This window comes from Mauremys mutica, chromosome 21, assembly GCF_020497125.1.
Source record: "Mauremys mutica isolate MM-2020 ecotype Southern chromosome 21, ASM2049712v1, whole genome shotgun sequence".
Lineage (NCBI taxonomy): Eukaryota > Metazoa > Chordata > Testudines > Geoemydidae > Mauremys > Mauremys mutica.
This window is the reverse complement of record NC_059092.1, coordinates 22408951-22422985: the sequence shown is the minus strand read 5'-3', so window position 1 is coordinate 22422985 and position 14035 is coordinate 22408951. Positions and strand designations below refer to the sequence as shown.

At 59.1% G+C, this 14035-nt stretch overlaps 1 protein-coding gene across 5 annotated transcripts in view; it reads right to left on the bottom strand.

The window, feature by feature from the left end:
- HSPG2 (heparan sulfate proteoglycan 2) overlaps window positions 1-13628 on the bottom strand; it is a 147424-nt gene extending 133796 nt beyond the window's left edge. For 4 of the 5 annotated variants that reach the window (XM_044996294.1, XM_044996296.1, XM_044996298.1 and 1 more), the window contains exons 1-3: window positions 13473-13628; window positions 12058-12153; window positions 9807-9881 (exon numbers count right to left, since the gene is read on the bottom strand). In XM_044996294.1, the coding sequence (XP_044852229.1) occupies window positions 9807-9881; window positions 12058-12153; window positions 13473-13497 (196 nt within the window). In that variant the 5' untranslated portion in view covers window positions 13498-13628. The remainder of the gene's footprint in view (window positions 1-9806; window positions 9882-12057; window positions 12154-13472) is intronic. The other variant, XM_044996297.1, reaches the window with a different exon arrangement.
- Between the last annotated feature and the right edge of the window lie 407 nt (window positions 13629-14035).

Here is a 14035-nt window from a genome sequence, read left to right as displayed (position 1 = left end):
CATCCAGCCGGGGCCCCTCCCAGCACCAGCTGCTCCGCTCCTTGCAGTGAGTAAACAGCAGCCCCGCTCCCCACCTCCCCCAGCCCTTGCAGACAGGCCAGACACCACACAGCTCCCCCACTGGAGCCTGCTCCCAGGCCAAGGAGTCCCTGCAGCCTGCCCCCCAGCAGAGCCCCCCATTGGCAGGGGCAAGGCCCATGGAGCCCCTCAGGACCGGAGTCCCGGGGCAGGGTGGGAGCTCCTCCAGCGTGTGGCTGCGCTCTGACTGGGCCCCTGGGCTCTCCCCGCTGGGAGCCCCCCGCTGAGAGCAGCAAACGCCCTAGGATGTGGGGCCAAGGGGGCACACGGCTCGGCCTTGTCCGAGAGGAGAGAGCGGCTGTGCCAGGGAAGTTACTATGCACTGCCCTGCACGCACGCTCCGCAGTACCTCGTCAGGTATCAGTAACACAGCCCCATCCCCCACCCCATGCAATGGCGATGCACCCACAGGCACCAGGGAGAAACTGGCCTCTGCCTGCTTCAGATGCCCCAGTGTGGGGTCTGACACCTGGGCACGTGGCAGAGCTGGACAATCTACCTGCTCTTCTCCAAGGAGAAAAAGGCCTGGAATGGGAGACTGGATTCCTGGGTTCTGTTTTCTGTTTGGGGAGGGGAGTAGGGACTAGTGGGTTACAGCTGGGGGGCTGGGAGCCAGGGCTCCTGAGTTCTTTATCCTGATTTGGGAGGACTGTGCTTCTGCTGGAATTCTGCGCCATTGCACAATGCAGAATTTGTGCAGAATTAATGTTCCCCACAGACTTTTTTTTCACGCAGAATTTGTGATTTCAACCAAAATGCTTCCTTTTTCCTCCCTGTCTGACCCTAGCTGTGCTGGCCTCCCTCTTACATTTAGGGGTCTACCAAATTCGCAGCCATGAAAATCACATTCCAGACTGTGAAATGTGATCTCCCCAGTGAAATCTGGTCTCCAGCCTCCCAGCTCTGAAGGCAGCACCTCTACTAGCAACAGCACAAAAGTAAGCCAATACCAGGCCACCCTTACTTTTGTGCTGCTGCTAGCAGAGGTGCTGCCTTCAGAGCTGGGCACCTGGCCAGCAGCCACCTCCCTGCCTTCATCGTTCCTGTAGCTCTATTGTTACAGACAGACTTGCTGACAGGTAGTTTGATAAATTACCAAAATAATTGAAACTGGCCTGATTATTTTGTTTTATTTTGATAAATAAAATATGCAGAATTTTAAAATATTGTGCATATAATTTTTATTTTTTTGGCGCAGAATTCCCCCGGAGTAGAGAGTGGGGGTGGGCCGGGGGATCAGTGCTCCTGGGATCTCTATGCAGCTTGAGGAGGGAAGTAGGATCTAGTGGATTAGAGCCAGGGAGGCTTGGAGTCAGAGTCAGATTCCTGGGTTTTATTTGCAGTCCTACAACTGGGTGAACTCCTTCCCCCAAGGTGCCTCACTTTGCCCTCTATGAAGTGGGGAGAAGGATCCTGACCTGTTGGGGAGGTTGTGCAGAGCTCTGAGATCCTGGTAGGGATGGGGCAGGCTTGTCGCCATGCCCACTGGCGCTGCCTGCCCCTAGCTTGGCTCACCCCATGGAAGTGGGCGGCCTGTCTGCAAGGAGAGTCTGTTTCCTGCCCTATAGCATGGGGGCTGGGGTGCCAGCAGGACAGCTGCAGGGTACTGGAACCAGCTGGGGGCAGGGCAGGGGGGCCAGGCGAGGCTTCTCGCTATCTCAGGAGCTGGGAAGGATGGAGATGGGCCCTATGTTTCAGAATGCAGAAGCTCCCCTGCTGCTGCCCAGCCAGCCCCCCGCCACACACCCGCCCTTCACAGGCACCCCCCAGCCGGGAGAGCCAGAGTCTCCTGCAGGCTGGACGGAGCTGCTCCAGGGCTGCTCCCTGGGGTGGTGCCTTCAACACTGGCTCACAGGCCCGCACACAGAGCCAGCGCTCTCCCCACATTCCAGGGCTGCTTCTGCTCCCAGCCAGGCCCTTCCCAGGCATGGGAGAGGCCGTGCCACCAGCACCAGAGAGGGCGGTGCCAGAGAGCGCTTGGAGCTGGGGGTGGCGGGCCCTGCCTGAAGACAGGGGCTTCCCCCCATTTCACAGCGAGGCGCTGCCAATCCCTGCCTAGGTGCCCCTCCCGCAGCCCAGGGAAGACAGGGGCGCTTGTCAGGCACACAAAGAGCCCATTGAAAGTGCCCTGTGACCTCGGGGATGGCGGGCAGCCAGGGGGTGGGGTCACCCCACTCACCCTGCCCTCCAGCACAGCTCACCCCAAAGAGCGCAGCCAGGCGGCTGCCAGGAAACAGCCCTTCCTCAGCTCAGGGAGAGGCAGCGTGCAGCTCACGCTACAAAGCCCCTTTTCTTGCAGAGTTGGGACGGGGGTTCAGCCTGAAGCAGGCAACACATCCCCGCTGGTCCTGGCTAACTCCCACCAGCCCAGAGCCCAGCTCTCTGCTCAGCCACTGCTCTGCTTCTGCCAGCCACTCAGCCTGGCCTCAGGCAGGGCGACGCCCCAGCCCTCCCGCCAGGGAGCTGGGACCGCTTCACAGGAGAAATTCAATTCCTGCAGACGCCCTGGGGCTGGCACTGGCTGATCACTCTCTAAGGGTATGGCGACACTGGCGAGTTGCAGCGCTGGAAAGCCTCCACCAGCGCTGCAATTAGTAAGTGGCCACACCTGCAGGGCACTTCCAGCGCTGCAACTCCCTGGCTGCAGCGCTGGCCGTACACCTCACTCAGCATGGGGAATAAGGATTCCAGCGCTGGTGCTGCAGCGCTGGTCATCAAGTGTGGCCACACACCAGCGCTGTGATTGGCCTCCAGGGTATAAGGTGTATCCCAGAATGCTTTTAACTAAATTACTCTCTTTGTTTTGTTATGCAGCCTCTCTTTGTTTTGTTGTGAACGAGCTCCGCGGAGCTCCGTTGCTTATCTAAAAAACAAACAGAGCTCCTGTTTGCTGTGATCATCTGTACCTGGCTGTAAACAATCAAATGAGAGGCAGGCAGGGAGTGAAACAGCGGGTGGGGGGGAGTCGTGTTGGCTGCAGGCTGTTTGCAATTAAGAGTTAAGACTAAGGGGTCGGAAACATGTTCTGATTTTTCAAGGCAGGAAGCTAAACACACAGTGTTGGCTCCAAAAATCCCCTCTCTCTTTCCCCCCGCTCCCTGTCACACTAGACCCCACCCCACCCCCCTCTTTTGAAAAGCACGTTGCGGCCACTTGAATGCTGGGATAGCTGCCCATAATGCATCACTCCCAACAGCGCTGCAAATACTGCAAATGTGGCCACACACCAGCGCTGGTAGCTGTGAGTGTGGCCACACACCAGCGCTGGCCCTGCACAGCTGGATGACCAGTGCTGCAAACTACCAGTGCTGCAAACCGTAAGTGTAGCCATACCCTAAGGTCCCTGTGGTGGGAAGAACATCTCATCAGGCCAACACTGTGGCATTTAATTTCAAAAGGGGGAACCATGCAAAAATGAGGGGGTTAGTTAAACAGAAGTTAAAAAGTACAGTGACTAAAGTGAAATCCCTGCAAGCTGCATGGGTGCTTTTTAAAGACACCATAATAGTATACCCCAAATTAAGAAACACAGTAAAAGAACTAAAAAAGAGCCACCGTGGCTTAACAACCATGTAAAAGATGCAGTGAGAGATAAAAAGACTTCCTTTAAAAAGTGGAAGTCAAATCCTAGTGAGGCAAATAGAAAGGAGCACAAACACTGCCAACTTAAGTGCAAGAGTGTAATAAGAAAAGCCAAAGAGGAGTTTGAAGAACGGCTAGCCAAAAACTCCAAAGGTAATAACAAAATGTTTTTAAAGTACATCAGAAGCAGGAAGCCTGTTAAATAACCAGTGGGGCCCCTTGATGATCGAGATACAAAAGGAGCGCTTAAAGATGATCAAGTCATTGCGGAGAAACTAAATGGATTCTTTGCTTCAGTCTTCACGGCTGAGGATGTTAGGGAGATTCCCGAACCTGAGCTGGCTTTTGTAGGTGACAAATCTGAGGAACTGTCACAGATTGAAGTATCACTAGAGGAGGTTTTGGAATTAATTGATAAACTCAACATTAACAAGTCACCGGGACCAGATGCCATTCACCCAAGAGTTCTGAAAGAACTCAAATGTGAAGTTGCGGAACTATTAACTAAGGTTAGTAACCTGTCCTTTAAATTGGCTTCTGTACCCAATGACTGGAAGTTAGCTAATGTAACGCCAATATTTTAAAAGGGATCTAGAGGTGATCCCAGCAACGTCGGTACCGGGCAAATTAGTCGAAACAATAGTTAAGAATAAAATTGTCAGACACATAGAAGAACATAACTTGTTGAGCAATAGTCAACAGGGTTTCTGTAAAGGGAAATCGTGTCTTACTAATCTATTAGAGTTCTTTAAAGGGGTCAACAAACATGTGGACAAGGGGGATCCAGTGGACATAGTGTACTTAGATTTCCAGAAAGCCTTTGACAAGGTCCCTCACCAAAGGCTCTTACGTAAATTAAGCTGTCATGGGATGAAAGGGAAGGTCCTTTCATGGATTGAGAACTGGTTAAAAGACAAGGAACAAAGGGTAGGAATTAATGGTAAATTCTCAGAATGGAGAAGAGTAACTAGTGGTGTTCCCCAAGGGTCAGTCCTAGGACCAATCCTATTCAACTTATTCGTAAATGATCTGGAGAAAGGGGTAAACAGTGAGGTGGCAAAGTTTGCAGATGATACTAAACTGCTCAAGATAGTTAAGACCAAAGCAGACTGTGAAGAACTTCAAAAAGATCTCACAAAACTAAGTGATTGGGCAACAAAATGGCAAATGAAATTTAATGTGGATAAATGTAAAGTAATGCTGTGACGAAATGAGAATGTTCTTAATGTTTTCTCTGAATACAGTGTTGGTGCCTCAGTGTCCCCTAGGCAGTTCTTAAGTATCTAGGTGGTGGGGTCAGGGGGTGTGATTGCTGCAGAGCAAAGGGCCAGTGCACATAAATGCCTGACACCCTGTCTCCTAGCAACTGATGGCCTGGGCCCCTCCTCTGCAAAGGTGCCAACTGAAGGTGTTGGAGACAAAGAGGTCAGGTGACCTCCTGGCCCAGGAAAGGAGCTGAGCAGAGGAGGGGCTGGAGGGGGTTGTTAGTCTGGAGCTGGCTGGGGATGAGGAGTGAGGGCAGACGTGGGGGTCTGGCTCACTGCCCCCCCAGAATGGACCCAGCTGAAGGATCCCGTTCACTGTACCTACAAACTCTGTTTTAGACCCTGTTCCTGTCATCGAATAAACCTCTGTGTTACTGGCTGGCTGAGAGTCACGTCTGACTGCAAAGTGGGGGTGCAGGACCCTGTGGCCCCCCCAGGACCCCGCCTGGGCGGACTCGCTGTGGGAAGCGCACGGAGGGGCAGAGGATGCTGAATGCTCCAAGGAGAAACCCAGGAGGTGAAGCCGTGTGAGCTTCTTGCCCTGCAGACAGTCTGCTCTGAGGGAGAGGAGGCTCCCCAAAGGCCTGACTGGCTTGGTGGGGAGCAGTTCCAGAGCATCGCCCGGGAACTCCGTGACAAATGCACATTGGAAAAAATAACCCCAACTATACATACAATATGATGGGGGCTAATTTAGCTACAAGAAGTCAGGAAAAAGATCTTAGAGTCATCGTGGATAGTTCTCTGAAGATGTCCACGCAGTGTGCAGAGGCGGTCAAAAAAGCAAACAGGATGTTAGGAATCATTAAAAAGGGGATAGAGAATAAGACTGAGAATATATTATTGCCCTTATATAAATCGATGGTATGCCCACATCTCGAATATTGTGTACAGATGTGGTCTCCTCACCTCAAAAAAGATATACTGGCATCAGAAAAGGTTCAGAAAAGGGCAACTAAAATGATTAGGGGTTTGGAGAGGGTCCCATATGAGGAAAGATTAAAGAGGCTAGGACTCTTCAGCTTGGAAAAGAGAAGACTATGGGGGGATATGATAGAGGTATATAAAATCATGAGTGATGTGGAGAAAGTGGATAAGGAAAAGTTATTTACTTATTCCCATAATACAAGAACTAGGGGTCACCAAATGAAATTAATGGGCAGCAGGTTTAAAACAAATAAAAGGAAGTTCTTCATGCAGCGCACAGTCAACTTGTGGAACTCCTTGCCTGAGGAGGTTGTGAAGGCTAGGACTATAACAGCGTTTAAAAGAGAACTGGATAAATTCATGGTGGTTAAGTCCATAAATGGCTATTAGCCAGGATGGGTAAGAATGGTGTCCCTAGCCTCTGTTCGTCAGAGGATGGAGATGGATGGCAGGAGAGAGATCACTTGATCATTGCCTGTTAGGTTCACTCCCTCTGGGGCACCTGGCATTGGCCACTGTCGGTACACAGGATACTGGACTAGATGGACCTTTGGTCTGACCCGGTACGGCCGTTCTTATGTTCTTATGTAGGTGGGTCCCAGACCCCACAGCTGGCGCCAGGGCCCCAGGGGGAGCCTAGGGTGTGGCTGGCTCCGGCCTGCATGGCTTCTAGAAGGCCAGATGCTGACGCTGCTCAGGGGCCTGCGGGGATGGGGATTTCACTTGGGTGCCTCGTGGGGAGGTGGCCCCCTCCTCCCAACCAGTGCCAGGCCAGGCACTGAGCTGGGCCTGTTGCCCAGCTCCGCAGGCTCCAGCATGAGATTCTGGCCTGGAGCCCCCTACCACTCGCAGGACGGGTGCAGCACAATCAGGGGCAGAGCGAGCTGCCCTCCCACATTGCCCTGCCAATGTGCTCCAGGGTGCCCCTCCGGGGTCCACTGCCCAGGGGAGGGACCAAATGTCTTTTCCAGCCCAGGAACCCGAGAAAGCAGTGCCAGGGCCAGATGCTTTCTAGTAAAACCCACCCTGCCCTGGGTCCCTCACAGCAGGCACAGCCCTGGCCCCTAGCCTTGAAGCTCACTGCGCCTGGGCCACAGGCTCAGGAGGGCAGCTTCAGCCCTGCCCTAGCTGGGTATGTGCCCTTGTCACCTCCCACTGGCACCCATGGGCACCTGGGCACAAGGGCGAGAATTCAAGGGCTTTCACGTCAGACTGTGTTGCTCTCTGGCTGTACAAAAGCTGGAGTGGGCACCCGGGGGTAAAATGGGAGTGGGCAAGCAGAGGTTGCCCGTGGGAAGCCTTGCGCCAGCAACACTGCCCTACAGACATGCCCAGTGGCCCCAGGCAAAGCACAAAGAATCATGCCCACAACACCCAGTGCCAGGCCTCGGCAGGTGCAGCCATGTGCCCACGGCTGGCAGCTGCGTCCGTACCCGGGCACGGGGAGTGGCATGTTGGGGGGCCCTGGGCCTGCTGCAGGAAGCCCAGCCGGCTCCCTGGCTTCCCCAGAAGCCACTTTCCCTCCTTTTAAGGAGCCCTCGTTCCCGGCTGTGCTTTGTTTGCACTTGGCTGGGGAGGGAGATGGAAAAAATGCTTCAGGCTGCAGAGCCCTTGGCTTCCTGCTGCTGCGTCCGGCTCCGGTGAGTCAGCCCCTCCCGGCGCCCGCTCTGTGCTGCAAGGAGCTGGGTCAGACCTGGCTCCCAGTGACCCAATGGAAGGCAGAGTCTGCCCTGGAAATCGCTCCCCTCCCTCCTGGGCACTCCCTCACCGCATGGTGCCTGGGACCTCTGGAGCTGTGGCAGGCTCCTCTAGTGGGGCAGGGCACGCGGGGGGGTGACACACCCAGCCAGGCGCTCACGCTCAGCACGGACCCTGGGACTCTCCACTGCTCCAAGCTCACTGCCCCGGGGAGATCTCTCAGCTCATGAGCCCAGCGAATGCCCCTGGCAGAGGGCAGGGGGGCCCTGGTATTACCCAGCTCACACACAGGGGTGTGTCCCAGAATCAGGATGAGGTCTGGGGCCACAGTGCCCTGATCCCGGCCAGCCCCGTGCAGGTGGGGGCTGGGGCCACAGTGCCCTGATCCCGGCCAGCCCCGTGCAGGTGGGGGCTGGGGCCACAGTGCCCTGGTCCCGGCCAGCCCCGTGCAGGTGGGGGCTGGGGGCACAGTGCCCTGATCCCGGCCAGCCCCGTGCAGGTGGGGGCTGGGGCCACAGTGCCCTGGTCCCGGCCAGCCCCGTGCAGGTGGGGGCTGGGGCCACAGTGCCCTGGTCCCGGCCAGCCCCGTGCAGGTGGGGGCTGGGGCCACAGTGCCCTGGTCCCGGCCAGCCCCGTGCAGGTGGGGGCTGGGGCCACAGTGCCCTGATCCCGGCCAGCCCCGTGCAGGTGGGGGCTGGGGCCACAGTGCCCTGGTCCCGGCCAGCCCCGTGCAGGTGGGGGCTGGGGGCACAGTGCCCTGATCCCGGCCAGCCCCGTGCAGGTGGGGGCTGGGGCCACAGTGCCCTGGTCCCGGCCAGCCCCGTGCAGGTGGGGGCTGGGGCCACAGTGCCCTGGTCCCGGCCAGCCCCGTGCAGGTGGGGGCTGGGGCCACAGTGCCCTGGTCCCGGCCAGCCCCGTGCAGGTGGGGGCTGGGGCCACAGTGCCCTGATCCCGGCCAGCCCCGTGCAGGTGGGGGCTGGGGGCACAGTGCCCTGGTCCCGGCCAGCCCCGTGCAGGTGGGGGCTGGGGCCACAGTGCCCTGGTCCCGGCCAGCCCCGTGCAGGTGGGGGCTGGGGGCACAGTGCCCTGGTCCCGGCCAGCCCCGTGCAGGTGGGGGCTGGGGCCACAGTGCCCTGATCCCCTGCAGCACTGAGCTGTGCGGTGATGGTTTCTACTCTCCCCTCTCCTGGCTGCCGTCCGAGCGCCTGACAGCTCTGACTGCTCCCCACATTCTCTGCCCCTCGCCCTAGCAGCCGGTTGAGCACCAAGCCTCTCCCCTTTTACCCAGCAGCCAATGGGGCCGTCCTACAAGGGCACTTCAGGCAGAGCTGAGACTGGATCTTAACATGACACCCAAGCTCCCCTCCAGAGCCGAACCCAGGAGTCCTGATCACCACCTTCCACATGCAGCCCCCTGGCCAAGAGTTACAGCCTGGCTAGCAGCTGAGCCCCGGAGCGGGCAGCTACTCCTGTAGCTCGAGGACTGGGGAAGGCTTCCAGCCTACCAGCAACCCACAGTGGAGAGATCTGCCAACTGGGGTAAGGACTAAACTGTTTTATTTGTAACAAACACGCAGGCCTGCAGCAAGGGAACCGGCTCTGCTGCTAACAGCCATGGGAGCCTGTCCCTGATGGGGCGGCCCCGGTGCCCCACACTGAGACCCTGCTCCCGCAGGCAGGATGCTGCTGCCCCACGATGCCAGCTGCAAAGGAACCACAGGGCTGGGGTGGTTCCATCTCAGCTGCTTCTCAACAGAAAAAGGGTTTCAACTAAATGAAATTTTTCACAAATAGCATCAGCTTCGTGCAGAACAGGATTTTTTGTCCAAAATCCCCCAAACCCACAACAGTTCAATTTGGAGAGGCCGACGTGGTGCCGCCTGAGGATTGTAGTTCGGATGCCTCGTTGTCCCCATTCTCCTCTATGGGCCAGCTCCCTAGCTGGACTATAGCTCCCATGATGCACCATGGCTAGGGACTTCCATGTTGCACAGTCTCTCTGCACCAAGAGGGGAGATCACAGTGCATCATGGGAGATGTAGTCCGACCAGGATACTTGGCCTACAGAGGAGAACTGGAGCTTGATAGAGCCCAACCACAACTCCCATGAGGCACTGCGACAGCAATTCTGAATTCAAATATTTTGGCATTCACATTTTTATCAACATGCTGAACTTTTCCATTGACCCCCCTCCCCAGCTAGCCAGCCTGCGCCCCCCCCCAAACACAGCCTGGGCCCCCAAGCCCTTCACTTACTGAGCGGGGCCTCATCGTCCGGGTCAGCCACAGTCATACCCGCCAGATGGGGCTGCCCTGCTGCACCCGGTTGGGCTGCGTCCCAGGAGCAGGAGGAGGAAGAAGATGGAGCACGGAGAGGGACAGGACAGGGAAGAAGAGAGAAAGATGGGCAGTTACTGAGCGAGAAGAAAGAGCTACAGCCGAGGTCATGCAGGGCCAGAGCCAGCAACCCAAGAGACAGGCCCGATGCTACTACTAAGCAGAAGAGGAGAGCCCCAGCCACGATCTGAGCCAGGCCATCGCCGCCACACGGTGCCACGCTGCCTCCTACCGTCACCGCCACACGGTGCCACGCTGCCTCCTGCCACCACCGCCACACGGTGCCACGCCACCGCCACACAGTGTCACGCTGCCTCCTGCCACCACTGCCACACAGTGTCACGCTGCCTCCTGCCACCACTGCCACACGGTGCCACGCTGCCTCCTACTGTCACCGCCACACGGTGCCACTCTGCCTCCTGCCACCACTGCCACACGGTGCGATGCTGCCTCCTGCCACCACTGCCACACAGTGTCACGCTGCCTCCTGCCACCACTGCCACATGGTGCCACGCTGCCTCCTACCGTCACCACCACATGGTGCCACGCTGCCTCCTGCCACCACCGCCACACGGTGCGATGCTGCCTCCTGCCATTACTGCCACACGGTGCCATGCTGCCTCCTGCCACCACCGCCACACGGTGCCACGCCACCGCCACACAGTGCCATGCTCCCTCCTACCATCATTGTCACATGGTGCCACGCTGCCTCCTGCCACCACCGCCACACGGTGCCATGCTGCATCCTGCCACCACCGCCACACGGTGCCACACTGCCTCCTACTGTCACCGCCACACAGTGCCACGCCACCGCCACATGGTGCCTCCTGCCACCACCACCACACAGTGCCACGCTGCCTCCTGCCACCACCGCCACATGGTGCCATGCTGCCTCCTACCACCACCATCACACGGTGCCATGCTGCCTCCTACCACCACCATCACACAGTGCCACGCTGCCTCCAACCGCCACCGCCACACAGTGCCAGACTGCCTCCAACCGCCACCGCCACACAGTGCCGCACTGCTTCCAATGGTCACCACCACATACTGCCACGCTGCCTCCCATCACCGCCACACGGTGCCACGCTGCCTCCTGCCGTCACCGCCACACGGTGCCACGCTGCCTCCTGCCGTCACCGCCACACGGTGCCACGCTGCCTCCTACCGTCACCGCCACATGGTGCCACGCTGCCTCCTACCATCACCACCACACAGTGCCACCGCCACATGGTGCCACGCTGCCTCCTGCCACCACCACCACATGGTGTCATCAGGGGCGGCTCTACAAATTTGGCCGCCCCAAGCAGTCATGCCCGGGAGGCGCCCCCGAGCCGCGGGAGCAGCGGACCTCCCGCGGGCATGACTGCGGAGGGTCCGCTGGTCGCGCGGCTCGGCTGGACCTCCCGCAGCTGCGGGCGGTTCGCTGGTCCGGTGGCTCCGGTTGAGCTGCCGCAGGCATGCCCGCGGGAGGTCCAGCCGAGCCGCGGGACCAGCGAACCGTCCGCAGTCATGCCTGCGGGAGGTCCACTGCAGCCGGCGGCCGAGCGTCCCCTCCGCAGGCATGACTGCGGCAGGTCCGCCAGCCCAGCCTGCCGCCCCCCCGGGAAAGGGCCGCCCCAGGCAGGTGCTTGCCCCGCTGGGCTCTGGAGCCGGCCCTGGGTGTCATGCTGCCTCCAACCGTCACCAAACCAGGGCCTTCACAGCCCCAGTGGCCAACCCTGCCCCCCGTCACCATGCTTGCACCCCTGCCCCTCTCCCTTGCTTGTGCCACCCATGAATGGAGGCCATGCCCCAGGCAAGGCACAGAGCTATGCCCACTCACACCCATCCCGGGTAACTCCCCTGGCGTCAGAGTGGATGCAGGCCCCATGATGCCCCCCACCTCCCTCCATGCTCAGTTCAGACTCTCCTACAGGCCCCAGGCAAACAGGCAGCGTTGTCAGACCTGTTACAAGCTGCCCTGCCCACCCCAGCCCAGCCAGGCGAGTGAGCGCTATGTGTGATGCACAGCATGCTGCCATCCGGGCATCTCAGCCCTGTTGCCTGAGCACACCCATGACGTGCCAGCCCACTGGTGCCCCCCAGCAGGAAGCCGGGCTGCTCTGTTGCTGCTCTTTGACTGCAGTTTCAGCCCCGCCCACTAGCACCCACCAGCTCCACCCCTTACCCATTGACAAGAGTGTGACGCTCGGCGTCCGGCTGGTGGACAGCAGCATGTCGGGCAGTGCGATCCCACTGCCGTTCTCCCCGCTGCCGTTGCCATCTGGAATGGAAGCAGACCGAACAGGGGCCGTGAGCTGCAGCCGCGGCGTAGGGCTCCTGGCAGCACCGGCTCCCGAGGGCCGGCGGGGGTCAGGGCCAGCCCTGGGCAGTCACGCCAGCGAGGAAAGGACCAAGCCCCATGCAGGGTTCCAGGCCATCTCCCTGGCACTGAATACCCACCTCTCTTGTGAGGGACGGCCCAGGGAGGGCCCCCGCTCAGGACTGACCGTTATTGCACCGGGCATGGTGCCGGTTCAAAGTGCCCGCTGGGGGGGCCTGCACGGGGGCATCCGAGCCTGTCCTGCCTACGGCCGGAGGGGATGTCCCTGCTGTCTGACCCTGCCGGCTCATGGAGCCCCAGGGCCACCCGGGTGGGGGCTGGAAGGACAAGAGTCCTGCAGGGCCCCAGAGCCGTTACACAGCACCTTCAGGACTTGGCAGCAGGGGGCGCTAGATGCCGCTTTAACACATTTCTGCACATTCACATCTGTACACGCTTGCACACACACTCACACACACACGCATGCCCGTGCATGTAAGCACAAATGCACATGCATGCCCACGTGACCCCTCGGTTTACTCTCCTGCTTACATCACTAGATCCTGAAATGCAAGCATGCGGGTTACACACTCGCACACAGGGTCCACACACACTCAGCCCTGCTCTCCACTGCGAAATCTCTCTGTATTACAGCCGCAGTTACACTGAGCTAAGCGCCGGGGCAGGCAGTGCTGGCTCGTGGAGGTGGATTAACTAGGTCTCTCTGGTCGGCTTAGAGCGTCTTCATTAAAGGGCTCCCGTGGCGCAGCTGCACCTGCACCAATGCAGCGTTTTAAGCACAGACCCACCCGTGCTCATGCACCAGCCACCCCCAGGGCTCTCTCTAAGGTCTGGATTTGGGGCTCTCTGGCCCAAAGGGGCGTCAGGGTCTAGCTCTGTCGGGCAGACAGGGTTAACAAGCCTGCTCTGAAGGGGAGTTTGATGCCTGCTCCCAGGACGGAGCCCAGCACTGCAGGCTGCCGAGGACGGATGGCAGCACTCAGGAAAGGTTGGGCTGCCCCTGTATCCACTGACCCCTCTCCGAAGTGGCACTTCCCCCCAGCACATCGGGGCTGCAAAACCCCTGCCTGGGTGGGAGCGTTCGCCCCATGTCCCCAGGGCGCTGGGGCACAGGGGACATGAGAGCAGCCGTGCATTTGGGGGCCACAGGAACTGGCCCTGTCCCACTCTCAGCAGGAGCAGGGGCTGTCAGCGGGACGGGAAGCACAGATCTCGGAGCCCAGGCCAGGGAGGGCACGCTGGAGCCTTGCAGCCCTTACCTCCTGAGGCTTCATCTGCCAGCATGTCTTCGTCATCGGAGAGATCGGCGTCACTCCACCAGGGTGTGCCCGCTGGGTCAGACTCTGTGTCCTCAGGGAAGGAGGCTTCGTTCAGCCCCTGGGCAGCATGGGAGACCTGCCGGAGAGAAGCCCAGACAGCATCAGTCAGTGGCCAGCCCTACCTCTTGGCAAATCAGAACCCGGGCTGGATCAGCGCCCAGAGCACCCCTCATGCATAGGAGTTTGAGGGTGAGGCAGGGTTTGAGGGTGCCCCTGGCACCCTGCCCTAGTGCCCCCAGTGCTCCCTTGAGCAGGGGAAACTTCAGGGCTCTCTCTCTGTAACAATGCTCCAGAGGCCAAGCAGCGCTGGCAGGAACGCAGTCACTCCCTTGGCACTCAGTGCAGCCACACGGGCTGGGTGGCACTGTGCAGCTGCCTGGGTGCAAGCACACCCCAGGCCAGACAAGGCTGCCCTGGCCACTTGGCTTTGCTCCACCCGGCGTTGAGCGCAGGAGGCGACACCAGATAGCGCCCGTGCCCCTCTGTTGGGCTGCTCTGCGATT